Raw genomic sequence first — 25,374 nt, 5'->3', positions numbered from 1 at the left:
GCAGCAGCTTGACTATGCTTTGGTTTTTCTGCTTTGTTTTAGGGAGACCCTGGAGACCAGGGACTTGTTGGAGAAGGTGGTGAAAAAGGAGAGATGGGGTTACTAGGAATTGTTGGGCCCCCTGGTGAACCTGGTATAATGGGCATTCCTGTAAGTGTTTTCAGGCTGAAGGGGACTTTGTGGTCATTTGCTTTTTCTAAGCAAATTTAATTTTGCTTGCTTCCTTTATTTTTTAATTTTCTGATTTTCAATGTAATTAGAGATGACAGTCTTGAAATGAGCTTTCTATGTGGTATAGCTTTTCAGGATTGGTAGAGAGAGGGGACAAATGCTTTTCCTATCTTAAATCTGTGATGTCTTAGCAAATACTGATTCCTCATGACTTGTCATCCAGACACACATACTGCACAACCTGGAACCTCTCACTTCAGATCCCTCTTTCATAGTCAACATTATTAGATCACTTGCGTGTTTGTTCTAACATCACTCCTAGCAGTTAAGATCCGTCTATGAACTTCTATGCAACTTCTTAATGCAAACTAATATTTTGGAGCACAGTTTCCAGAGCAAGTATTGTAGCCTCAAGTCAGACATCAGATTCCCTTACCAAAAATCATCATGTTCTCATTTGCAGTCCTCTGGCTGCTTTCTGTGTAGCTCTTATGTGATGGTGGAGTCTGAGTAAACACTAGTTGGAGGGCCAGCTGTTACAGAGCAAGTTTTGTTTCTGATGGAACTATACAACTCTGACTTTCTCTTCTGAGTTGGCAGTTCTGGAGACACTTGCAAGTATGAAAGTTTCATATATTGCAATTATCACAAACAGCTCAGCCCTGGCACATCTACACTGTGTGTAATTATACTTGTGTACAATAAACAACATCAGCACTGCTTCTGTGGCTCAGTGAGACAGGCAGGTCTGGAAATTCAATGTTTGGGAGGATGTGGTTAGTGGGGCATTTTTCACGTTTCTGTTCTGCATGTTCCAAAGGCAGCTGCAGAGCTGCCTTCCTCCCCACTCATCCTCTCTGGCATCTGGGACTGTTCATGTGACAGTTTTGGTTTGACCTCCTTCTAAGGGATGCAGACAGATCATACTATCCTAGTCTAATCGTGGAAATCAGTTTCATATATTCAGTTGTCTTAGTGTTTCATTGGGAGTGAGAGTAATAGTATATTTTCCTTAAACAGCAGCTTACAAAGCAACAAATAATCTTCACAAATCTGCCTAAACTATGTTTACCCTGTTTTATCACCACAGTGGCCCAAAATATGTCTCCCCTTAAAGCTAAATTACCTCCTGTAACTAACACAGCTTTTGGGTAAATTGAAACCAGTGAGCAGTGGACACATTCAGCCCTTTGGGAAAGTCAGTTTTGAAGTGATCTGGAGGGCAGGGGGGCTGTAGCTCCACAGTACCCTTCATCAGCAGGCAGCACATGCAGTTATGCTGTCACTGAGAGGTGGGCAGTAGTAGGCACCAGCACTTACTGAGTTAGGTCTCTTCTTCCCAGCAATTTGCATCAGGGCCCTGCTCTTCACACTTGACAGACCCAAGGTTTTCTTACTTTTCCTCTGGCTTTGTATTGCATTTCTTTTAAAAATAGTGTTTGTCTTGAAGGAATTTTATTCCTAAAGTAATATTTTCTGTGTGGACAAGATTATTGGGGGTTTTTCTCCTCTATTTTTAGTGCTTTTCCACTAGTTTGAAAAGTGATCCCTGCTACTTGCCCACTTATTTCTGCTCTAACTTCAAACAGTCCTACTAACTTACTCACAGCCATAGTTAACAACATTTTTTCTTCCACTTCCCTGCATTGCAAAAGCCTACTTAATTATCCAGTTTGAAGCACAGTTTAAACTTGTTTCCAGGCCTTTCCCAATCATTTCTTTTTCTTTCTCTAATAAATCCATAGGGCCCTGAAGGAACACCAGGAAATCCAGGTCAGAGGGGCCGTTTAGGAAAAAAGGTAGTATTTTTCATCTTCCCCGGTTCCCTTGCTTTTATCTGGAAGTCAAATTTACATTACTAAATTCCATTGAACCAAAACTATCCCTGTTTGATGTCATGCTTCAAGCCAATTTTTTTCAAGCCATAGCAATTAGAATTATCATAATTCTGCAATCAATAACATTCAAAACCTTAGGAAATTTAGATTTGTATCAGAATGTGCCTTTGCGACTCAGAACAGTTTCTGCTTCTATTACAAGTTGTTAAACTTTAACCAAAACAAAACAATAGAAAGACTTTAGCAGAGACTTTTTTGATACTAAAGACTTCTGGGTTCAGACTTTCTAATAACTACAGTAAATGTAATACCTATTAAATAATACTGTTAAGTTACACACTTTGATTAAGCATAAACCACGGTTTGAAACTTAGTGTCAATCTCTTGTTATTTTTAATACAATAACACCAACAGGGGGAAAAGGGGCAGCTTGGCCCTCCGGGAGAAATTGGACCTACTGGTGATTCTGGCCAGCCTGGAGAAATTGGTCCCAAAGGTGCAAGAGGAACTCGAGGTCCCATGGTTGGTACAGAACATGCTTATTTAAGAGCTCACATGTTTCTGTTTTAGCAGAATCATGTCTCTTCATGGAAAGAGGCAAGTCACAGCTGTAGCACATATAAACAGTTTTGAGGTAGCTGGAGATGCAGGGATTGTCCTTTCCAGCCTGTGTGTCCCGTGGTCTTTCAGCATCAGAACAAGGCCTGTGCACCTTTCCAGACAGAAACCTGGGGTGTGGATCTGAAAGGATTCATCTTATGCTTTGGTCCTCTGACAGTCAGGAGTGGGATGGCAGAGCACTCCATGGAATACTCATGCCCCACACTCCACATATAACCTCACTGCTATGGTTGTTTATTAAACCTTCCCAGTTCCAAAAACAGAAATCATGGGATTTGCTATAACATGCAATAAGCCTTAGCTATGGCTGAAACAAAGCATTTCAGATGAAGACTGCTACTCTTAAATAGGAATCTCATCCAAAGTTAACTGAATTGTTTCCATAGTAAGCTCCCAAAGCTTGCTCCACAGTGCGTGAGAGATGCACACACATCCAAGCTCCACACTAGAGAGGCAACATGCCTGTCTCAGTGATTCAGGGCCCAATCCTGTGGCCACTGAATGCAGCAGTGCGTTCCTGAACACATGAAGTACAGAAGTAAAGTTAACTATCTAATGGCTAATATTTTCAAGAGAAGGACTCAACTTCCTAAGGTGATGATCACCCCCAGCTTCTCTTGGCATACTAGTATCTACAGAGTTCTACCCCTCTGAAAGTTCACATCCTTATTAATCTTAATTATGCACAAGGATTATAAGGTTAGGACTGAAAACGTTGATCATTTTTTCCACAGAACAGGGAAAAGCCCAGTACTGTTTAGTAAATTAAGTTGGACCTAACAAGAAAGTTGTATGTGTGTCAAATGTCAGTATTTGAAGATTTTTCCAAGTGGTGACTTTATAAAGTAGGCATTGTTGTAACACTTTACAGAAGAGTTCATTTTTCTCTCACTGATTATTGCATTTAACAGGGACACCCAGGAGAAATGGGGCCTGAAGGAGAGTCCGGAATTCCAGGTTATGGGGTGAGTTTTCACTGAATGGGGTGAGATTTTACTGAATTCATGTACACACACATCCTAAAGTGATACTCTGATTTCAACTATCACTAGGATCTGTATCTAGACTACACAAATATCTTTAGGAAAGACAGATACATATGTTTATATGACATGTGATTGCCTACTCAGAAGTGTTCACCTTAAGGAATGGTGACTGGGTTTTGTGAGTTCACTAGCAGGTTTTTACCACTGATTTTAAACCCTTATTTGTCCAATGTATCTCACCCCTTGTGAATAAAGTTCCTATAAAACTACTACAGCTGTTCATTATGAATAGAGTTCAGCAAACACCACAACCTCTGCAGTCTGGCCAGGAAGTTTCTATTTCAGTAACAGAAACTGATTGAATGAAGTTAGTTGAAGGACATAAATATATTGTGGCTTTCACTTAAAAATAGTCATGATTGTCATCATAAGTCCTTGAGTGAGTCCTGCTCTTACAGACCATACTGTCCAGTCTCTTTTCCAAATACAAACATCCATCAGTGACCCTAACCCTGAAGCAAAAACCAGCCCAGTTCCCCTCACCTGCCAGAACCTGTGATTTCCCACTGTGCACAGAGCTTTTCCTGCACACAATCCATTTTCTGCCTGGGTCCATTGTTTTTGTTGTCATATCATGATTTAGCATTATTTACAAGCAGAAAAAAAACTAGAACAATAGTTACAAGTAGCTAAAAGAAAGTTTTGAATTAATTATTTCTTTAATTATTTGTTTTGGAACTAATTTTAGTTTGATTTGGTTTGGTTCTTTAGGGTCACCAGGGTTCTCCAGGGCCCACAGGGCTCCCAGGCCCCAAAGGAGAAAAGGTATGAAAATGGATTTTATTTTATTTTCCTACAGTTTGTGAAATTATCAACAGAGGAAACTTTAGTGCATGCCCTCTGTTTTCGACAGCACACAGCAAAAGCCACCATTTGCAGTATTTGTTAATATTATGAGAGAATAGGAAAAGAAATGCAAACTGGAGAAATGGATCATTCAGAGATGGAGTCCGAAATTATACTATTAAAATGGTTGAGGTTTTAAAACACAAAGTACCCATTGTAAGAAACACATTCTATTGTATCAGATAGCACCACTGCTCTTGGTGAGCACTGCTGACAAAAATAATCAGTGCAGAACCAGCTAAATATTTACTTAACTCTGAGTCTGTGAGTACACCCACTGATTTGCCTGAAAGCCCAACTGAGATGGACAAATGTCTGTGGTTAATTTAAAATGTTAGGGACAGGATGTGGTCTCTGCTGCTATTTTAGTGTCAGATTTACTGTTGTTCTTTTAAGTCTCAAATCCTGCAAACAGATTTGTGTGCCAGCTGAAGTTTGTGTGACCCCAAGCAGGTACATGGATTCACTTCATGAAGATAGATTTGGAATCACACTTGACAGAGAAATACATTCTTATACTAAGGCCAGTTTTGCAATAAATACTGTTAAGAGGCTTTTTTGGAGTCTTCTGTACACTTGTTTTTCTATTTTAAGTGTATTTCTCGAAATAGTGGAAGAAATTTTTTTTCTTCTTGTCAAATATCCTGTTTATGCTTTTTTTTTCATTAAATAAAGAAATGATTACATGGAAATTTTTAAAATAATTTTTTTTTTTAGTAACTGCCTTTGAGAATAGAGCAAATACCTAGGTTTTTTAGTCCTAAATGCTTTTGGGACATTTAGGTAAATGTTAAAATGGAGTTATGATTTCCATTATATTAGAACCATAAGCATCATATTCACTTTTAGCATCTATACAGCATGCTCTCTGGTTTTTATTAGCATTAAAACTTGTGTGCATGGTAGACAAGGTTGAATTTCCAAGTTAACATTTTTTAATACTTATCTTTGGTTTAGGGCTACCCAGGCGAAGACAATACAGTCCTTGGACCACCAGGGCCCATAGGTGAACCAGTAGGTCTTTTCTTTCTCAAACAAATTATATTAGTGCATCTTGAGACAGGAACCAATGCTGTTCTTTCTGAAGCTTTGTATCCCTGTCTCAGGAGTCAGTACCCCCTTGCACAAAAATGGTCCTTTAACAGGCAATCTCTCTCTGAAAAATGCAGTTGTGTGCTCTTTCCTGCTTAAGCTTATGTGCCCTCTATTTAATTACACTAATGCCATTAGTCTGTGTGTAGACCAGCACATTTAGCAACAGAATTTTACCCTCTCTCTTTACCCTGAATTATACCTAATTGCTTTACTAACCAAAAACGTTTTGACTTATTATCACTGCTAACTAATTTAGCTGATTTAGAGAACTTTATTTTGTAGCTATTTTTGTACTAAATTCGTGTGTGGGGTATCTCTCTGCTGCAACTATGAACCTGTAAAAAAAAAGCTATCTCAAAATCTTATTAAAAGTGTTTCATATTCAGCCTTTGATTGCGCCAGAAGCATTTCTTGTGCAGTCTACTTCTCCTCTGAGTAACCTTAATGTTTATACCTTGCTTTCTGAAAAGGCAAGACTATAAGACCCTGATGTAGCTGAAGATAAAGAGTCTGAACCAGGTTCTTAACTTAATTACAGTGATGCGTGAGGGAAGAGACTCCACCCATTCTGTTGTAGCCGAACTGTCTCTGTAATGCTGACTGCTCAAACCTTGCGAGTGGGGCCCTTTCACCTGGTGGGGTTCCCTGTAGGAAACATGCTCAACCATTCTTACTTTTTAGGGGTGTGATTCCCTGTCCCATAATTTTTCCTTTGACTTAGATTTGGTGCATTTGCTACAATGAAAGTTAAAATTCTGGGGAAAAATCCAGTTTCTTGTGGGACTGGAATAAAGGCCTTTTTCTAAAGTAGAGCTAGTCTGAATGCAGCAGGAAGAATCACATTAATCACAAAAATCATGCTATTTCCTCTGCTGCTGTGCAGCTCTCTCATGTGTGAGGCATGCTGAGGGATTGAAATTGCCTTTATATTAGGACAAGCTTAAAGATTAAAGCAGATTTTGACTACAGCAAGTAATTTCAGAAGAGAACCCAATTTTTAATGTGCTGTCTTACAGAAACCAAAAGAGAGTTTTCCTTTCATTTCTTGAAAACAGAGTCTCTTCATTTATTTGTTCAGAATTTAAATTAAGGTATCATATATATTTATATATGGGTATAAACCTGGAGAAGTTCTCCTGAGGTCAATACTCCTATTTCATTTAGACCCATGTAAGATTGATCTCTTAGCTTCTAGTCTTCAGTTACAAAATATTTTAGACAGCAGTTACTGTTTGCAATGGATTTTGTTTAGAAAAAAATCATGTTTATTCATGTTTATTCCTTTAGCCAACTTTAATATTTATATTCCTCAGTTCCATATCATTGGTTAGTCTGTTTTGAGAGAAATCCCAGCTTTCTTTCTGCAGCATTCTTTCAGTTCAGCTGTTATATTTTGCTCTTTGGTTTTTTCTCTAGGGTCCTAGTGGTGAACGTGGAGATAGAGGAGAACCTGGTGATGAGGGCTACAAGGTAATACCTCTTGCTTTTTATTCTTTTTTTTTTTAACATGACGTGCTATGCATACATGTGGAGTAATGTAGCAGAAGTATCATCTCTCACAAGTGCACAGAGATGTACTTACTTATTTACTTACGCCTCGCTGCACTGATGAACTCTTAAAACACTTTGGACCATCTTTCGTATGAGAAGTTGAGAGCTGAAACTCATGAGTTGGAGAAGACTTGAATGACCCTACTGTGTATAAATACTTGATGGGATAGAATGAACAGGAAGGAGACAGGCTTGTCCCAGTAGTGTCCAGTGACAGGACAAGAGGAACAGGGCAAAAACTGAACCACGTGAAATTCCATTTGAAATGGCTTTTTTTTACTGTGAGGATGAATGAGCACCAGAAAAAGCTGCCCAGAGAGGTTCTGGAGTCTCCATCCTTGGAAATACTCAAAACTTGACTAGATATGGTCCTGGATAATCTTATCTACCTGGCCCTGCTTGAGGAGGAGTGTTCCACTAGATGATCTCAAAAAGTCCCTTTCAACCTAAACCTTCAGTGATTCTGTAATACTGAATGAGTTAACATTTTCCTCTGAAATTTAAGCACATTTTACACAGATAATACAGATAGACATAGTAATAAATGAATGAACTGAATCTATGCTTACAGAAGTGCAGAAATGTTTAAACAATATGTAATTCCCTCTTGCAGTTTGGAGTAGAGAATATAAAGAATAAAAGCTCCATAAGGTTTGATCTTGGACATCTGAACATACTTTATCTAGGTCATATCAGTGAATTTGGGTCCATCCAGCTCCCCCCAAGATGGGCTTTGCAAGGAAGTCTATAGCTCTGGGTATGACAGACTGAGTTACCTGTATTGTAATATGCTATATTTTCTCCTTCCCAGGGTCATATAGGTCTTCCAGGGCTTAGAGGACCTACTGGACAGCAAGGGCCTCCAGTAAGTGTTTCAAACAAGTGAGATTCATCTATTGACTGTTGAAAATATGTTTTCATCTGCATTCAAATAATTCTTTTCATTTATTTAATTTTATTTTTTTTCCAAAGGGAGAGCCAGGTGAACTGGGAGAGCAAGGACCAAAAGGAGAAAGAGGTTCAGGAGTAAGTAGAAAAAAGCAAAGCAAAATTGCACTTAATTTGGATTTGTACTTTTTTACTGTTCACTGACTATCCTTGGAAAACTGTTATTGAAGGCTAGAACTGAGTGTTTGGGTTTCCTTTTCATACCTGCAGGGAAAACAAAAACATAAAATGGAAAATTGCATACTGGGATAGTAAATGTGTGTTATTTGATAGGTAAGTGGTTTGACTTTGGAGCGATATAAAACTTTACAAGAGGCTCTTTTGGAAACATTTCAGTGATATTCAATTATACCCTTAAGTGGAGTTCCTTGTGGCAAAGTAACTCTGAAAGGCACCTGGGATTTTGCTTCTCTGATCTTTAAATGAAGACTCCTGTTACTACACTGCACTGAGTTTTCAGAGTTGTGGAAATAAGGAATTTGCCCCAGAATACTAGTGGCATAATGAAAGAGCAAGTCATGACAAATATCAAAACCAAAGTCTTTCCCTTTAGAAATAATAGTTTGTCTCAGTGATGTGTTTAAAATTGGCAAGAGTGTTTTATATTCTCTCATGGGCTGAATATTATCAGCCTTTGAGATTTCAAAAGATTTAGGCTAAAAGATTTCTTACAATACCAATTGCCATTGCAATTTAAATGAGATATTTTGTGTGAGAAGTTCCATAGAGTAACTATGTTAGAGTTCCAACATTTTCTAGGTAACTACAAGAATCTGTAGTAGACTAGGACTAGGGAGCAACAGAAAGGAAATATGATGTGAAAACATAGCCATGCACTCAGACATATTGCCTTTGAGAAACTACTCATAGCACAGGTAATCCCATAAACAGCAATGCTGAGTCATCTGGGTTTATGCATCCAGAAATTGTAATGAAAACAATATTAAGTTCTTTGAATATGCATATTCCAGTTCTGATTGGTGGACTTTTCTTATCCAATTCTTAATAAAAAGGCATTAAATTAAGGAATAGAACAGCATTTTCTGTTTTTATCATATTTACATTAATTATGTAACATTTACAACTACAGTGACCCAAGCTTTTTCACTTTATTGCATGTTTTGTCTTATTGCAGCATAGTAGTTTAGTATAACTTCTGCTTTAATGAACTGTGTTTAAAATAATTAATCTGGAAAATCTTGAAAGGTTTTTTCTACTTGTTCTATGCTAACAGACATTATTCTTGTCCCTGTTGTCCAGTTGTTGCATTTTTTAGAGGGAGGATAAAATTAATGACATAGATCTTTATATTCTGTGGAGAATATCCTATAAACAAAGTTCTCTGAGAAGCTTTTCTTCCTTGATGCTTGGCCTCGTGGTCACTAAACCACTTACAAGAATGTTATCTGCTCAGTATTGCTCAGTTTTCTAAGACTACAGATTTCTACATCAGCCAATATGAAAAAAAAGGTCTGGTTTTAAGTAAATTTTATCTTTTTTGTATGTCTTAGATAAAAAGAATGTTCCCGTGTGTGACGCTATTGTTTTCCATTGTTGTCTTTCACGGGCATTTAGTGTATGTACATTGTCTACTTTTCATGACTTCCCTTTTAAAGAGTACAGGAAATGCTGTAAAAGTGTACTTCCTCACAGAGGGGTGGCTGATAGAGAAGAAATTGTCAGCTTCATAATGAAAAATGTTTTATGCCTCTTGCTAGAAAAAGTTCTGAAAACTACACTATACCAATTCATAAAAGGGAAAGATATATACAATTCTACCAGAAATTTATTCACTTTTACTTCAAAAACTTTCTGCCATCTCCTGAAATGGAAGTAATCTGATTCATAGCCAGGCAATGTGAACATGCATACTATGAAGGGAACAGTCATCAGCTCTTAGGGGATTGAGTTTAAGACATTTGTCAGTTCACAAGTGTTTGTAACTTTTAGGGACCCACAGGGAAGAAAGGAGCGATGGGTCAGGCAGGCAAACCTGGAATTCCTGTAAGTAATAAAATTCTAAAGTCTATTTTCAGGTTATAAAACGAAGAAAATAATAATAAAAATAAAACCAAAATTGCATCATGCCGTGGTACCTGCAGGTCTTATGTTCACTCTAAGAAACTTCCTTATTATCCAGGAAGTGTAAAGGAACCCCTGTCATTTTTTAATATTAATAATTTTTGAAATTATGTTAAATTATACTGAATTATGTTCAATTACTCAGCATATGGAAGTGACGTACGACTAATAGAACAACAAGGTCCTTCCCACCTGTAAAGTTACTTAATTAGATCATTTTTGCATATGGCTTGTAGTCCATTTGGAGGTTATCACATTATATTGCACAGAGCTGTACTACTGTTCACTCCTGGCCCCATCAGTCCTTAGAACAGCTGCAGCCCACAGAAACTTGGATCCATATGTCCATGACGGATACATGTGGTAGATCCCTTGAGGTTTATTTGTTTTTCTTGCTTGCCCTGAGCTGAAATTTTTAATGTTCTTTCTGAATTTACTGTAGAGAAGATAACTTGCACCCCTTTCTCCCTGAGGGAGAAAAAAGAGCAGGAAGCAGTAGGTTGTTCTGTAAATATAGCTAAGAACAAAATGCATCAAGGTTATTTTGGTTCCCTAATAAATAGTACCACACAAGCACATATTGTAAATAACTTTTACTACCTCACATCAAAACATTGTCAGTAACTGGAGAAATGCAGCTGCTTCACAGAGCTTGTACCTGCTGAGCAGAGGGCAAGAATAGCCTACTGAAGGCAAGGAACTGTGTCTTTTGTAAATACTCAGCTTTTTCCTCTGGAGGACTGCAGAGAGTGTATCATTCAGCAGACAAAGGAAGAGAGGGAAAGGCAAGACATAGAGAGAAGTGAGGAGAAGGCTGTAAAACTAAAACTTAAGTTTCAAAGCACATCCCAAATGCAAGATACTTCAGCAACCAGAAATTAGAAATATGATTAAGATGGCACACTTCTTACATTCTGTGTGACTGTCGTTAACTATACTTTTTCAGAGAAGATGTTTTCTTGTGAGAATATTTTAAATTTCTGAGAACTGCATTCATAGAGAGATCATTGCAGAAGCCCAAGCCCTTTAAGATAGTGCATGTCAGTCTAAAGGGAAATAATTGTAAGGAAATAAATCAATGTTCCTCTGTTGGATGTGACATGAGGCTTTTTTTGTACAAGTATAGCCACAGTTACCTTATTAGAAAACTTGCCTTATTAGAAATTTGTATGTATTTTGATATGTTAAAATTTGAACAGCATAAATTTGTGAAAGTATTACTGAGTAGTACTAAATATCTAGTAAAATAAAGTCTGAAAAGATATACTGTTGGGGGGGTTCAGACATAAACAAATTCCTTTATCAGGTTTCCTTGCTTCAGTTTAAGAGTCAACACTCTCAGTCATCTTCCAGGCCTGGCACACAAAGGGGGCAGCTCCATGGTTTCAGCTCAGATCCCATAACACAGCAAGTCTAAGGTTAAACCAGCAGCATTCAGAACTCTAACTCAGAACATCCTCTGCGAGTATTCATTCGTATCACTGGGTCTACTGTTATGCAGGGTTTAGGAAATACTGTGACTGAAATCTGGTTGTGTGATGGTGAAGTGCTATATTTGATTTAAATTTGTTTCAAGGGAAAACCGGGGCCAGCAGGGCAGAAAGGAGCAGTTGGGTACCCTGGACCAGAAGGCATTCCTGGGAACCCTGGCAAGACTGGGCTGTTGGGGAAGCCTGGCCCTAAGGTAAGTTGTTTTCCACATTGTCTCTATGTCATTTTGCATTACAGATTTTCTAAGGTTAAGATATTTAAAAAGGAGGAACCATTCTCAGTTTGCTGAGCATCTTGAAAATTAGACCAATTCTTTTGTTTTCTTTCTTTTTTACTCCTAATATTCTGACCAGGATATAAAGTTACCAGGATCTAAAGGGAAGGGTGCTGTGAGAAGAAGTATTTCATTAGTATATGTTAGCAGTAAGTACAGCTAAGTGAAAATGATTTCTGATTCAGAGAGGCTGCATGGTTCTGTTCCTGAAAATGAGCCATAGACCCCAACTGAGACTGTTTCCTCTCAGGTCTGAGATAATCCCACATTTTCCCTCTTGTCTTTGAATTTGTAACCTATGCCTCTCTACCTAAATAATTCTGAAGCTTTGTCCAAAATCGGTGAAAAAGAGTATAAGGTATCTGGAAGCATTCTTGGAAACAGGTTTTTGTCTGACTGTTCTTTGTCACCTGTGGGCCAAAGATGGTGACCTGGTGCCTCTGGGAGTAGTGACACAGTTCTGCGGTGAGTCCCTCCAGAGAGAGGGAGAAAATTCCTTTAGGTATTCTCATCATTGAAAATCTGATCACTTTGATTTCAAGTATGGTATTTCTCAGTAGTTGTACTGGTATTGACCAGTAATTGTTATAAAATGTTGCCAAGTTAGATTTTGTGTTAGGAATTAATCAAGGTGCTGAGTGAGGCACTGTTGTTGCAGGTATGAATTTCCAATCTGGTTGAACAAAAAGAATATTAAATATAGGGGGCAGGCGTACCCTATTCAGGTCTCTCCAGTTTCAGATCATGAACTTCTTCCAAGTTCTTAAAATTCTCTGGAGTTGAATTTAGGAGTATCATCCCAAAGAATTCTTACATTTTTGCATTTCCACTGGAAATGTCATACAATCATATCAAAGATGACTCCATTACCCCATTATAATCTGTAATAAGGAGAGGCATATAACTGATTTTTGCCACAATGAATAAAAACCCACAACTATTGCTATGTAAGTTTGTTAGACCGTCGGTTTATAAGCCACAGCACCATATTCAAAAGCCCTGAAAATCACATTTAATATAAAAATCTTATTTCATATAACCCTTTCATTTCTGTGAGTGCATAACTGAATGTCATATTAAATGAAAAAGATAGATATCTATACATGCATGTATTTCTACTACATTATGTCACAGAAATATTCATTATGCCTGATACTTAGAAATAAATGTGTTGAATGTTGAATGTTTCTCTGGGAAGGTAGTGTCATTTTGTTTCATGTGGAGTTACTTCTTCCTGAAAAATGAATATTGTAAATCTCAACCATATTTTCAGCCTGTTACTTTTGGAATATTAACAGAAATCCAGATGATACTGCTGATCATAGTCTTTCTATGTATTTTGACGTATTATCAGTGTGTGTCCATATATACAGAAAGCATTAAGTGATTTTGACTGATTTTATGTTAGAAGCCTGTTTCAGCATACAATGAGAAAACATGTTTGGCTGTTCTGCTTGTAATCCATTATTTTCAATTTGTTAAGGGTAATAAAGGAAACTCAGGCTTACCAGGTCTGGCAGGTTATCCTGGAGCTCGAGGTCCCAAGGGATTGTCAGGCATGCCAGGGCCCATGGGAGCACCCGGACTAAAGGTACACACATAGGATCTTGTTGTTTAGGTACAGTATTACTGATGTTGCTTAGTCTTCATACTGCAATCCCTGACTGTGGAATCATCATACTGCTGTTAATCGTACGAGTAACCTAAGTCAAGACTTACTTGAAGGCTAAGACTACAAGTTTCATTGACCTCATTTCCATAAACTGTAATTTGAAAATAGAGGTCCCATCCAAGTGCTAGTCCCAACTCCAGAAGCTGTTCAAAGCACTTTTATTTATTCCAGCTTTACAGCCAAACGTTTCCTGACTTTTATTTCTAACCTTCTGTAGCTACTAGAACGGTTGGGATAATTTGAACACCTGAGCAACCTATAAGCAAAGTTCTATAATTTCAAGCCTAAATCTTAAGTTTGGGAGCTAAAGACTCACCTGGGACATCCATTTATCATAGGACTTAAACTGTTATTGTTCAGTCCTATTAGAAAGAAATAAATCTGAGTGTGCTCCATTTTCCAGACAGTTCCATGTACCTGACATCAGCATATCCTTAAATTTATTAGTCTCATTTCAATTTTAAAATAATCAAACAGTGGAAACAGTACAGATAATTTTCTTCATGTAGAATAGATTTTTGTTTCTCTGAAATCATGATTTGCAGTGCTCTGTGAGGTTTTATGGGTAAGCAGTTCTTTAAAACCTTAGGTTACTTTAGAACTGGAAATACTGTCTTTGTTATATTTTCATGAAAATATTTTAGTATGAACTGTATTCACTATTTGTAGTGTTTATTGCCAGTGCTTCCAGTCTGAATTTTACTCCTTCATCTAGACAATGAGCTGTAGGAGGTAGTTCCTGGTCAGAAGTGCATGCAAGGAATAGATGAGTTGAGGGAAAACTCTTGCTGCATATACTACCAAATAAACATTAACAGTGGACATACCAAGTCAGACCAAAAGACTGTCTTTTTTAAAGCAGAAAGGTAAAACCTAGGGAAGAGCGTAAGCACAAAGCATGAAACATGTATAATTACAGGTTTTATTGCAGCTCAGTAACCTCCTGAGCTAGACATGATTTCTATGTATTTGATAGTCCTGAGAGGATTTGTCTTGTCGAAACTTTCCTAGTTTCCATTTGAGTCAATGTAGATTTCTAGTTGAACAGCAGGGAGTTCCACAAGTACACTATGTCTTGCTCAGAAGATTACATTTTAAATTTACTTTTAACCTGTCTATTCTGTATTTCATTTTGTGAATTTACTGCTTACACTGGGAGATACCATACTAGAATTGATTCAACATGTATGGGTTTTACATTTCCACATCAAGCAGCAGTCAAGTCACATCTGCATTTTAGTGTATGTATAATTATTGAAAGCATTCCTGAGGGAAATAAAATGAATGGAGTAAGGCTATTTCTTAGAGAGAAAGTGTGTTCCACACTTCTGATAGGAAACCCATATTTACACTTATAACTTTCACAATTGTAATAAAAGTTATATTTTCTTCCTATTTACAGGGTGAGAAAGGACTTCTAGGTCATCCAGGAAAGCGAGGCAAAAGAGGCCTTCCAGGATCACAAGGTGACCAAGGACCAGCAGGAGACACTGGACTGAAAGGACAGGCTGTATGTAATCACAGCTGTTGATGCAAAACAAGTATTCCAAGAGTTGTGAATATGAAATAATAGTAAGGATGCCTGCTCCTATTACAGGGAGAAGATGGAGATCAAGGTTTAATGGGGTTTCAAGGATTTCCGGGTCCAAAAGTATGTGCTTGTTCTTTTCTGTTAGATCTTAAGCCATTACAGAGAGAGAACATTAGAAAAGAGTAGAATTAATCATTTTTAACAGTAATTTGCTCAAAATACCTCTGAACTGTTGGAACATGGCAGGCAGAACTGTGTACTCCATGTCTAAGGATAAGTAATCTGGCTCAGTGCACTTGGTATTTTCACTGTTACTGCTCTCAGAAATTATCTTACTTTCACTGATTACAAGAGATTGAAACAAGTGGATAGCCAATGTCCATATTTGACTAAATTGTTCTTTTGCATTTTCAGGGTCCTGCAGGAGACATTGGCTTATTTGGAATTCTGGGCCCGAAAGGTCCAACAGGCCAAGTTGTAAGTGTTTTCAATCCGTGAAAGAGATTGTCAGGGTGGTTTGCAGGTGGCACACATTTTTAACTTAGAAAATAATCTTTTTTCTCATTAACAAGGCCAGAACCCTCTAACCAAACCTTTCTGTCTGAGACTATGACTCTAGTAGAAGCCCTTTGCTTGTACTGCAACGCTGCTCTGGTTGCAACGTGCTTACAGACACACAAGCAGAGCTGGGTTTTTAATAATGAAAGAAAAAAGCAAGCTCTGCTGACTAATTGTGGCTCTCCTAGCATAATTTCATCTACACAAGCAATCTTATGACTGCCATATCTTTGTCTATTGGAGTTGAAATTCCTCTTACTGGCAAAAGTGCTGATTGTATGCCTCTGTCCTACTGCAAAAGAGAAAAGGATCAAACTTTGCCTGCAGTAAAACAGAGTGGTGCTCAGGGATTATTGATTAATAGGTAGTCTTTCTTTAATAAATATTTTCTTTTTTTCTAAAAGATTCCTAACCTGCATTAGCTTATTCTTCATTACATTCTGCTTTCCTACTCACTAAAAATGTGGAAGCATCTTTAACACTTTTTAATACTAGGGAATGTGCATCCAGCTTACAGCATCAAGTGATGTAAAAGGGGGAAAGGTTACAGCATGGAAGATCTTAGTTCAAAATGTTTTTCTCTCACTGCTGCCGTTGCCATCACAGAACTGAATTTGTTCAGTTAACCAGATGCAGAGCAGCAGCTTTAGGGGCCTGTTCTAATAGCTGCCTTATTTTTCTAAATATTCCTATGAAAGATAAACACTGGACGTGAGCAGTTTGCTCTAAGTGAAATAGAACAGGAAAGTAACATTTTAACAGCACTTGCTGGCAGCCTTACAAGACTACTTGTGCCCAGTAATATAGCTGAAGATATGGTTGATTGTAGCTCAATAAATACGTAGTCTTTTGTAATCAGAGTACTTAAGTTTCCACTGGTTTTAGTGCATCAATTTTCACATTAAAAAATATGTGTGGGCTTTCCAACCACAACTATTACAAATTACTAGAATACTTACCTTCCTGATTTTGTTGCAATGTGCACTTAATACTTAGAAAGAGAATATCACCATGATCTTTTGGATATTTGAGAGGGCTGTGTGCTGAGCAACTTTAAACCAGAACATGTCATGAGGATTTTCTTAATTTTGTAAACACAGTGAACTAATAAATTCTTTGCTTGTTTACAGGGATATATTGGCCCTGTTGGTCAAGAAGGTGTAACAGGCCCAGCTGGCAGGCCTGTAAGTTTCCCTTTATTTTTGCATAATCTGTTTATTTCACCTACCCTTTCTTTAAGTAATCTCCTTCTGCAACCTTCTAATTTTTTCTGTCTGCAAATAGCCAAGTGGACCTCCTTTTTTTATACCATATGGGTAAGATAATGTGTGTGATTCCAGCATCTATAATACAAACAAGGAAAAAAAGTTACAAAAGCCAATGACAAAGTCATTGCAATGGCCTTCTGTCTAAGTACAGTGTACAGAGGGCATGCCTACAGGGGCAGTGGGCAAGTCAAGGTATAAAACAGCACACAGTGACTGCCACCTGAATATTCTTTCCCAGCCTTAGATCTGAGATATATTTAGGGAGTATCACACTTGGTTTCAATATAGTTTATTTTTTATGTGTTGTGAGCTGAACTGTCCAGAGTGCCCCTCTAGACGCTCTGGGAGTGCCCATGAGCCCTTGTAAGGGTGTTCCAGGTGCTGTTCGAGGTCCCTGTCACAACTCAAATATCATCTCAGCCTTTCTGACAACCTTCAATGCACCCCAAGTTCCCTGCAGTGGGAAATCTCTGTCCTCATCCCCGTTTCCATCTCTTGTCACAATCCCAGTGCCAGAGCCAGATTTGTTTTGTGAGAGAAAACCCTGTGGCTCATGTCTGCAGGGTAGTTTTAGAAGCTCTTTGGACCATGCAGGTTACTCTGATGAACTAGACGTGGAGCGAATGAGAATATCTAGAAATTGAAATAATCATAAAAATAACAAATACACTATAAAAGTAATAAATACGAATATTTACAAGTGAAAAAGAAGGGTAATGTTCCATCTACAATTCTTTCCACTCATTGGGAAAAACAGTACTTTAAATCTTGCACTATTCTTTTCAATTGCACCAAGGAGAAAAACTTTACAGTTGTGTGTACTTGTATGAAGGCTTTTAATAGACTTTATATTGAATGTAATAGTTGGCCATTGTCATTCAAAAAGCATTATAGTTGAATATTACTTCTGTGTTATGAAATGTAGCCATCGAGATACAAAATTCTTCCAGGAAAGAACTGTAAGATTGTTGCCATCCTTGGAAACAGTTTAAGTGCAAAACTAGCCAAAAATGTCAGAAAAACTGTGTCTAATCTGATTGTGAGAGGAAAACTAATATAGCTTAATAGAAACATATGTAATGAATGGATTTCTTCAGTGATGGGGAATACTGAGTTTTGTTCTCTGAAGATGGTGAAGCACTGATGTATTACAGTGGATGAAATTGTGGGGAATACAGCTGATAGACAGGGACAACAGAGACAGTTAAAATTACTGAGAAAAAACGTATTTGCAAGCTGAAGAAAACAACTTTCCATATATAGAAATTGCAAAATGTTTTCAGGTAATTTAGTTTTCTAGTAGTGCAGGAAAATCAAATGACCAGAGTTGTAAATACTTCCACAGATGAAACTGGATTTTCCATGTGAGTAGTATAACTTGAATGGATATTGATCTGCTTATTTCAGTCCTAGGCATCTAGAAAGCATATTGGATTAACAGCTTCTCTTTCTTACAGGGACCGAGAGGTGAAAAGGGCACAAGGGGTGAAATGGTAAGATGAAACAATTTTGTGCTTTCGTATTCTTGGCTGTGTAAAAACTATTCATGTGTTACACTGAGTGTATTCTTGCATGCTCTGAATACCAGGCAGTTGTGTTGTGCTCCAGGAGAGTACTGGCCAAGAAAGCTGGCAGCATGTGTCAAAAGTCTAACCTTTTCTTGTTCAAGTTGACTTATGTAGATATGACCAGTGGGTGTGAGCTGCTGGGCAGTATGGCCCCTGATCATAGAGCAGGCACATACTCCAAATCTGTCCTAGTTCAGATCTAAAAGAAAAACCTTCTGTCCCATTTGTTGTCAGTGCCTCCCAGCATGCATGCACATGTTCACAGATCTGTATCATCTTCTCTAGAGAGGGAGAAGTTCAGGAGAAGCCTAGGCCTGTGGATGAGTGTCCACGCAATGAACGCCAACTGTAGGAACAGTAGGCAGCACAGATAGGTTATGAACTTGCTGTCTTTCATTTTTTGGTAAGAATATTACACTAGCTGTTGTACATTCATAAACGTTGGATTTAATTTTAAAATTGTGTTAGTAAAATCTCCTATTAATGATGGCTATGTGAAAAGCCATTAAGTTATCATGTTTGCAGCAAATATGAATACAAATTTGATAACTACAATATTACCTTACGTGGCAAATGTATTAGTTCCTTTTCCAGTATCTAGCAGATGTGATCTTGCTCCTGGTCCTCTTACCCTGCCTTCACCCCATCTCACTTAAAATAATTTAGTTTCACTTATCTTATTGTATTTTGCTTTTAGCAGCCACCTGTAAAAAATCCAATCTAACTGCCTTATTAAAGTTTTGAAAAATATAACAGAAATATTCATAATGTCTTAAGGAATTAAAGCTTGGAACTAAGCTTTTTCTATGTGTCTTGGAGAACTTTCTTCTTTGGTTCTAATGCTCTTCTCTTTGGTCCTAATGCTCTTGAGGCACCTGCTATCTCAGAATAGAAGAGAAAAACTAGTTTCTTAATCTGTGCTGCTATTATCTAAACTCTTTTTCTACTGTTTGTTCGTAAGAATTATTATGACAGCATAGAGCTAAAAATGCTGACACTTAAAACCAATAAAACCCATTCAAAATAGTGAACAAGGAACGTCCATTTCCATTATTGGTGCTGGTGTTTAAGAAGTTAATTCCTAAATAAGTTCTTGAGTTCATCAAGATAAGTTAATCTAGTAAGACTGTCTTCAGAACAAGAATGTTTAATTTTAAATCATGTACAGTGGCATTACTTTCCTCAAAAGAAGGGATTTATTTCCAACTCTTTTCAGTTACAAAAGAGAGAAAATTATTTTCATCCAACTGTGTATTGTGAGCTTTTATTTATACCTCTAAAATTTATATTGGCATTCTTCCTAGAATCAAATAGATTTTAACCTTTTTGTAGTATTTAAATTTTAGTTATATATTTTAATCTATCAGGGTTACAGTGTTCACAGTTTACTAGAAAAATATGTCTTTTGTCCCCTGGAAAATGGAAGGTAAATTCATGTCTTCTTATTGAGATCAGTGGTGAAACAAGGCTCATGTCCTGTAGGCTATTTCTGGATAGTCAGAAACAGAGTTCATTGAAAAATTTTAGTCAAAATTTAATCAATAATTATTGAAACTATTTTTCAATTCAAAATATTCATTTCACTGTGATTGAAATGTTAATAAAAACATGGAATACATTTAGGAATATTGTTTCAGAATTCTGACATTTCCAAAAGTGTGTTTTCATTTTCTTAATGGTTTTTATTTCATAGCATGTCACCTAATCAGTTATAATATACAATCATAAGATAATCCAGGTTGTAAGTGATCTCAAGACATTTAAATAGGAAGTTGGTCTAGAAAATAATCAAGTCTTAGGTCAGACCACATCACTCAGGGCTTTATTGACCAAGTCTTGGAAACTCCCAAGAATGGAGATTGAAAAATCTCCTTGGATAATGCATTCCAGTCTGTGACTATTTTGAAGCTGAAAAAAATATGTGATGTGATAAGGCATAACCTTTAATTTTCTATTCTCATATTTTATTTGAGGTTTACAGTCATTAATGCCAGCTACTAAACTGTGTTGTATATCAGACTATTATATTGCAGGATGTTACTAAGCTTTGCACATTATGAGATATGGTGACATAACATCAAACTCACAAAAGTGGTCAGAGAAAGCTTAACATTTATATTTTTTGTTAAAAATACTGTCTTCAAAAATTTTAAGTGTCTTGGAAAATATGGAAGTCCTTGGGATTGCTCATGTTTTTGTGCATCATTGCATATAAAATTAGGGCCTTGTAGTATTAGAAAGAGATTGGGACTTTGGCCTTTGAACTTCTGTTCAATCAAATAGGGTGATTAAAGAATTAAAGAGTGCACTGAAAGTAACTGGTTTAGTCTCTGCTTTTGTTTTTATGAACTGGAATTACACTTTTCACACTTAAATTCTAATGCGATCAAAGGGTAAATTAAGTAGATTTGTAAAGGTAATCCTGTACATTCCAGCAAAACATTTAGCAATTAACTTAGTCCATGAAAAATGTAATTTAACCTTATTTTGGTGCTCTGCAGCAGAAAGAAGGAACATTGGTAAAATCCTTACAGGATTTTCAACGCAGTCTATGCAGTTTCATTATATTTTAAAGGTTTGTAAAGATAATTGATACAGCCCTCTGAAGTTTTAATGCATTTAAGAAATTTAATATCCCCCCAAGTTGTTCACTATAGTTAACAAATAGCATTCAGTATTTATCTTTTTTTCACATGGGTTTTACTGGCAAGAAGACAGTGAATCAAGATAAATGACATTCCTCTTTTGCAAAATACCTTAAACTCACTGGAACAGTGTAGTTTTTTTTATTTTCAAAACATTCAGTTTTATCTCAGAAACCACTACAAATTTGAACTGTTCTTTTCCCAAGACTTTTTGAGTCTTAAAATTGTGACACATGCCAGGAACATAGAACATTAACTGAAGTATTCACTCATCTGAAAAATCTACTGGAATGTCTAAATCTCAGCACTCAGAACAAGGACGTCTATTCATCAGAGACCAGTGGTTACTTAGGGACAAACTGTTGAAGACTTTGTGCCTTGACTTGACTTGGTATTTGCATAATCAAGTCCTGAACCAAGATAAACAAATATATGTTCACAATGTCAAATTTGTTTCTCAGTTTTCTTTTTCACACTGTCTCTTTCATTTTATACTAAACCTACTTTGCCAAGCAAAAGTCCAGTAATATATTCACACGAGATTGAAGAAGATGGAGCAGTCTAATAGCCTTCCCAGCTGGCATACAACAGTGTGGCTCTGTGAAACCCAATTGACTTGCAATAGCTGAGGAACTACCCCAAAATAGCAAATGTAATCTCTGCAAACTCATATTAGTTTTGTAATAATGAATAGCAACAATAATATTTTATTGTAATATTTAATAGTAATAGGATTCAAAGAAAATTTCAAGCTGGACAATAATTAAACTCAGAAAAGTAAAGAGAAGCTAGGTGCTTCTCTATAGAAAACCTACAGGGATTTCTATGCTACTAGTACTACATATGCTAAAATGACTTATTATTTGATTTCTACTTTCCAATATTAAACATTAACATCTTTTATAAAGATGTTAATCAGTAAATATTTACATAAAAGATGGCTTACAGTGGATGAAACATAAATAAATAAGGTCAGGATGTATCAGTTGAGAAGCCAACAATATTTACAATCCCTGGAGCTTCTGCTATTAAGGTCTTCTTGGTTAAGTGTCAGAAAACCATCTATCTAACCATCCAGAAATTGCTTCAGTTTTGAATCTCCTCTGTTCTCCAAAAAACACGTGTAAAACATAGATCTTGGCCGCAAAGCCATTTGCAGTCCATCAGCATAGCCTTGCTGACATAGATCTGGTGCTAGGAATTACATGATGGCCCCTGCTTTTCACATCCTTCATAATCCAGCACCTGAGCCCCTCTGGCATGGCCTGGGCAGGTGATGTGCGAGCATACTTAACTTGTGCAGCTATCATTGTGACTCCTGACAGATGCATTCCCTGGTAGCTACCATGTGTTCTGCCTCGGGAATATGTCTAGAGGTAGTAAGAAACACAGCTGGTATTCTCCTAAGAACTGATAAATTTGCAGCCTTAGTGACTTAAACCACTCCTATCTGCTTTGAGATCCTTTTTTAAAATGTACATTAATTAATCTTAGATTGAATCTGGCCTTCCTTTAACCACTTCCAGCTGTCCTTGCTGGTGGCAGCTGGAGAACAACCTTAGTTCAGAAGTTGTAGCATGAAATGACACTCACGTAGATCTTGCTTGCTGTGAAATCTCACAGCAGGAATACTTATTACTATATCAAGTGATTTACAACTTAATTCCTATTTGACTAGAACAGTTTCACAATATTTGTCAGCATGACCATGTCACATAAGATTATTTCTCTTTTGGCAGAGATTTAGTTCTAGCGTGACCATACTGATGTGAAAGGGCTTTTCCTTGGAACAGCTTATTGTGCTCAAGTAATTGATACAAGCACCACTGGCAAAAGAATGTTTTGCTTGAATTGACTCAGTTGTGTTAAAAGGTTTAACTAATTTAAGGTGTAGATCTAGCCTATGCCTTTCATTCCTTCTTCTCTTTTGCTCTTCTTAAGGCACTGCCACCTATTTTTTTCCTTGTTACTGTTAGTGCTATTCTTTTTGTTACAACAGCTCCTGGAGCCTTTAAGTTTATGGAGATTGAAGATGAGAGTTTAACAGAGACACAAGTAACATTGTATATTAATAAATATTCATGATCTATGTGCCTTAATGTGAATAGTTGATCAAAGAATGAATAATTCAAATGGGTTTATTGTATTGGAAGGGCCCATGTTCAACCTTAAGGCAGCCTAAAACTCAGATTTAAGGCTATGTGTGTTGTAGACACTGTAGGCTAAGGAAAAGCAGCTATTCCTGCTCCTCCTCTCCTCCCCACTGCATTATTCTACATAGTAAAATGAAGCTACTTAAAATGAGAAAATAAGGGCATAACTTCTCGAATACAAAGGAAGCCTGCAAGATCATTGTGGAACAATGAACGTAACATGTTCTGCCTGAAAATTGACACTGCTAATAAATTAAACTAGTAAATGCCTAGCACATACTCATGGAGTAAAGTAGATCAGTTAATTTTTTGCAACTACCCATAACATTACTTACAATGCTTTTATGATCATTTATCTCTTGTAGTACTTATGTTGTCAACACGCATATAACACTGGCACAATGTATAGCACGTTATATATTAATACTTTCTGTGACTTTTAATGTTCCCTTAGTGTCCAAAATAGTTGGAGAAACAAGTGACCAGACAGCACAATTCCAACAGGAATATTCATGTGTTAAGAGAGTAGGGTACTTTAACGATAGTAAATAATAATCTACAGCTTTACCACAGCTGGTATCTCATCATCTTCATTGTAAACACTGGGGCATTTTGTGATTTAAAAATACATAAATGTAAAACAAGAGATGTTTATGCATCACTGGTGCATTTTATCTTTGTTTCTTTTAGGGTCCTCAGGGACTGCAGGGCCAGCCAGGGCCACCTGTAAGTGCATAAAAATACATGCCTTATTTTTTCATTGTAATTGCATTACATAAAGATGGAAGCATCTAATATCTATTTTTTCACATTTTTCAGGGACCACCTGGACCCCCAGGACCAAGGGTAAATTCTGTAACAGCCCTAAGCTACGGTGCTTTTTTGAAAGTGAAAATAGCAGGATCCTCATCAAATGCACTGCTTGTTCCATCATTGCATCTGAAATGCAAATACATTTTTCTACGAGTTCCATCAGTACAGCAAAACATTTTTTGAACTTTCTGTCTTGCTCTGTCAGTTCTGTTCTTCCATGCTGGTGAGCCCTCAACAGGCAACTGTCATGGACATGCTCATACTTTTGACATGGGTTAACTTTGTCACTAAAAAGTTTTTCTCCTGTATTTGAATGGTCTTAGAGTCAGCAACAGAAAATTTTATGTTGTTTCTGGCTCAGATGTTCTCCATAGATAGATAGATGTATATACACGCACACAGATTTAGTTTCTTAAGGGATTGTGTCAGTTAGAACAGACTGAACATCTGTAGGGTCCTGAAGCTGTAATGATATATGTAATCTGAGATCAAATTGCAAGAACTAGATGCTTGTGTGGGTGATTTAATTCTTTTAAATTATACAAACCTTTTGTCTGGATCTGGTATATATGTCACACAAAGTGCAGGGAATGAAGATACACAAGAAACAGGCTTCCTCCTTTAGAGGAGGTTTGTCAGTCTCAGTACTTGCTCATACATCAGGAAGAGTGATCCATCAGCTGCTGATATCTGATTCAGATATTCTTTGTGGGCTTCTCTGTAAAGGAGTAACACCTTTTCACACATAGCTGGATTGGTTTTTTAAAGTATATTAATTAAATGGCTGGGAGGAATAAGTTGGGACATTAATCTGTAACAACTATTGCAGTATCTTTTTTCCAGGTTCCAGGAGTATGATCATTAAATGGGATATGGGTGTACTAATAAAAATCAAATATGCTTTTTGTGTATAAATCCTTGCATTTTTTGGAAATTAAAGGAAAGACTTTAAATGTGTTTACAATGAATTATTTTGTAAAAGGACAAAATAATAAAGCTATCATGTATGTTGCTACAGTGCTCAAAGAATTTACCACCTGCATTTTTGAATATTCTTTTTCATCTTTTTGTATTCTGAAATACCTGTTTTTTAGAAACAAGTGGACCTCAATGCTGCTGTTCAAGCTTTATTTGAGACAAATGCTGCCCTGCAGATGGAGGTAATATATTTCACTGTATTTACATTGTCATACAGGATATGCA

General features: G+C 37.0%; 1 protein-coding gene across 3 annotated transcripts in view; it reads left to right on the top strand.

Annotated features, from left to right (window-relative positions):
* Positions 1-25,374, top strand: part of COL24A1 (collagen type XXIV alpha 1 chain) — a 124,630-nt gene that overhangs the window by 93,805 nt on the left and 5,451 nt on the right. For all 3 annotated transcript variants that reach the window (XM_051803852.1, XM_051803849.1, XM_051803840.1), the window contains 20 exons: positions 43-150; positions 1,917-1,970; positions 2,424-2,531; positions 3,542-3,595; positions 4,388-4,441; positions 5,480-5,536; positions 7,034-7,087; positions 7,980-8,033; positions 8,141-8,194; positions 10,067-10,120; positions 11,775-11,882; positions 13,447-13,554; positions 15,038-15,145; positions 15,233-15,286; positions 15,581-15,643; positions 16,855-16,908; positions 18,450-18,485; positions 24,049-24,084; positions 24,178-24,204; positions 25,266-25,331. In XM_051803852.1, the coding sequence (XP_051659812.1) occupies positions 43-150; positions 1,917-1,970; positions 2,424-2,531; positions 3,542-3,595; positions 4,388-4,441; positions 5,480-5,536; positions 7,034-7,087; positions 7,980-8,033; positions 8,141-8,194; positions 10,067-10,120; positions 11,775-11,882; positions 13,447-13,554; positions 15,038-15,145; positions 15,233-15,286; positions 15,581-15,643; positions 16,855-16,908; positions 18,450-18,485; positions 24,049-24,084; positions 24,178-24,204; positions 25,266-25,331 (1,311 nt within the window). The remainder of the gene's footprint in view (positions 1-42; positions 151-1,916; positions 1,971-2,423; positions 2,532-3,541; positions 3,596-4,387; positions 4,442-5,479; positions 5,537-7,033; positions 7,088-7,979; positions 8,034-8,140; positions 8,195-10,066; positions 10,121-11,774; positions 11,883-13,446; positions 13,555-15,037; positions 15,146-15,232; positions 15,287-15,580; positions 15,644-16,854; positions 16,909-18,449; positions 18,486-24,048; positions 24,085-24,177; positions 24,205-25,265; positions 25,332-25,374) is intronic.

Source organism: Manacus candei, unplaced genomic scaffold, assembly GCF_025592945.1.
Source record: "Manacus candei isolate 608988 ecotype Guabito, Panama unplaced genomic scaffold, ASM2559294v1 h1tg000005l, whole genome shotgun sequence".
In the NCBI taxonomy this organism is placed as follows: domain Eukaryota; kingdom Metazoa; phylum Chordata; class Aves; order Passeriformes; family Pipridae; genus Manacus; species Manacus candei.
Note: the sequence above shows the minus strand (reverse complement) of the source record. Positions and strands in the feature narration are given on the sequence as shown.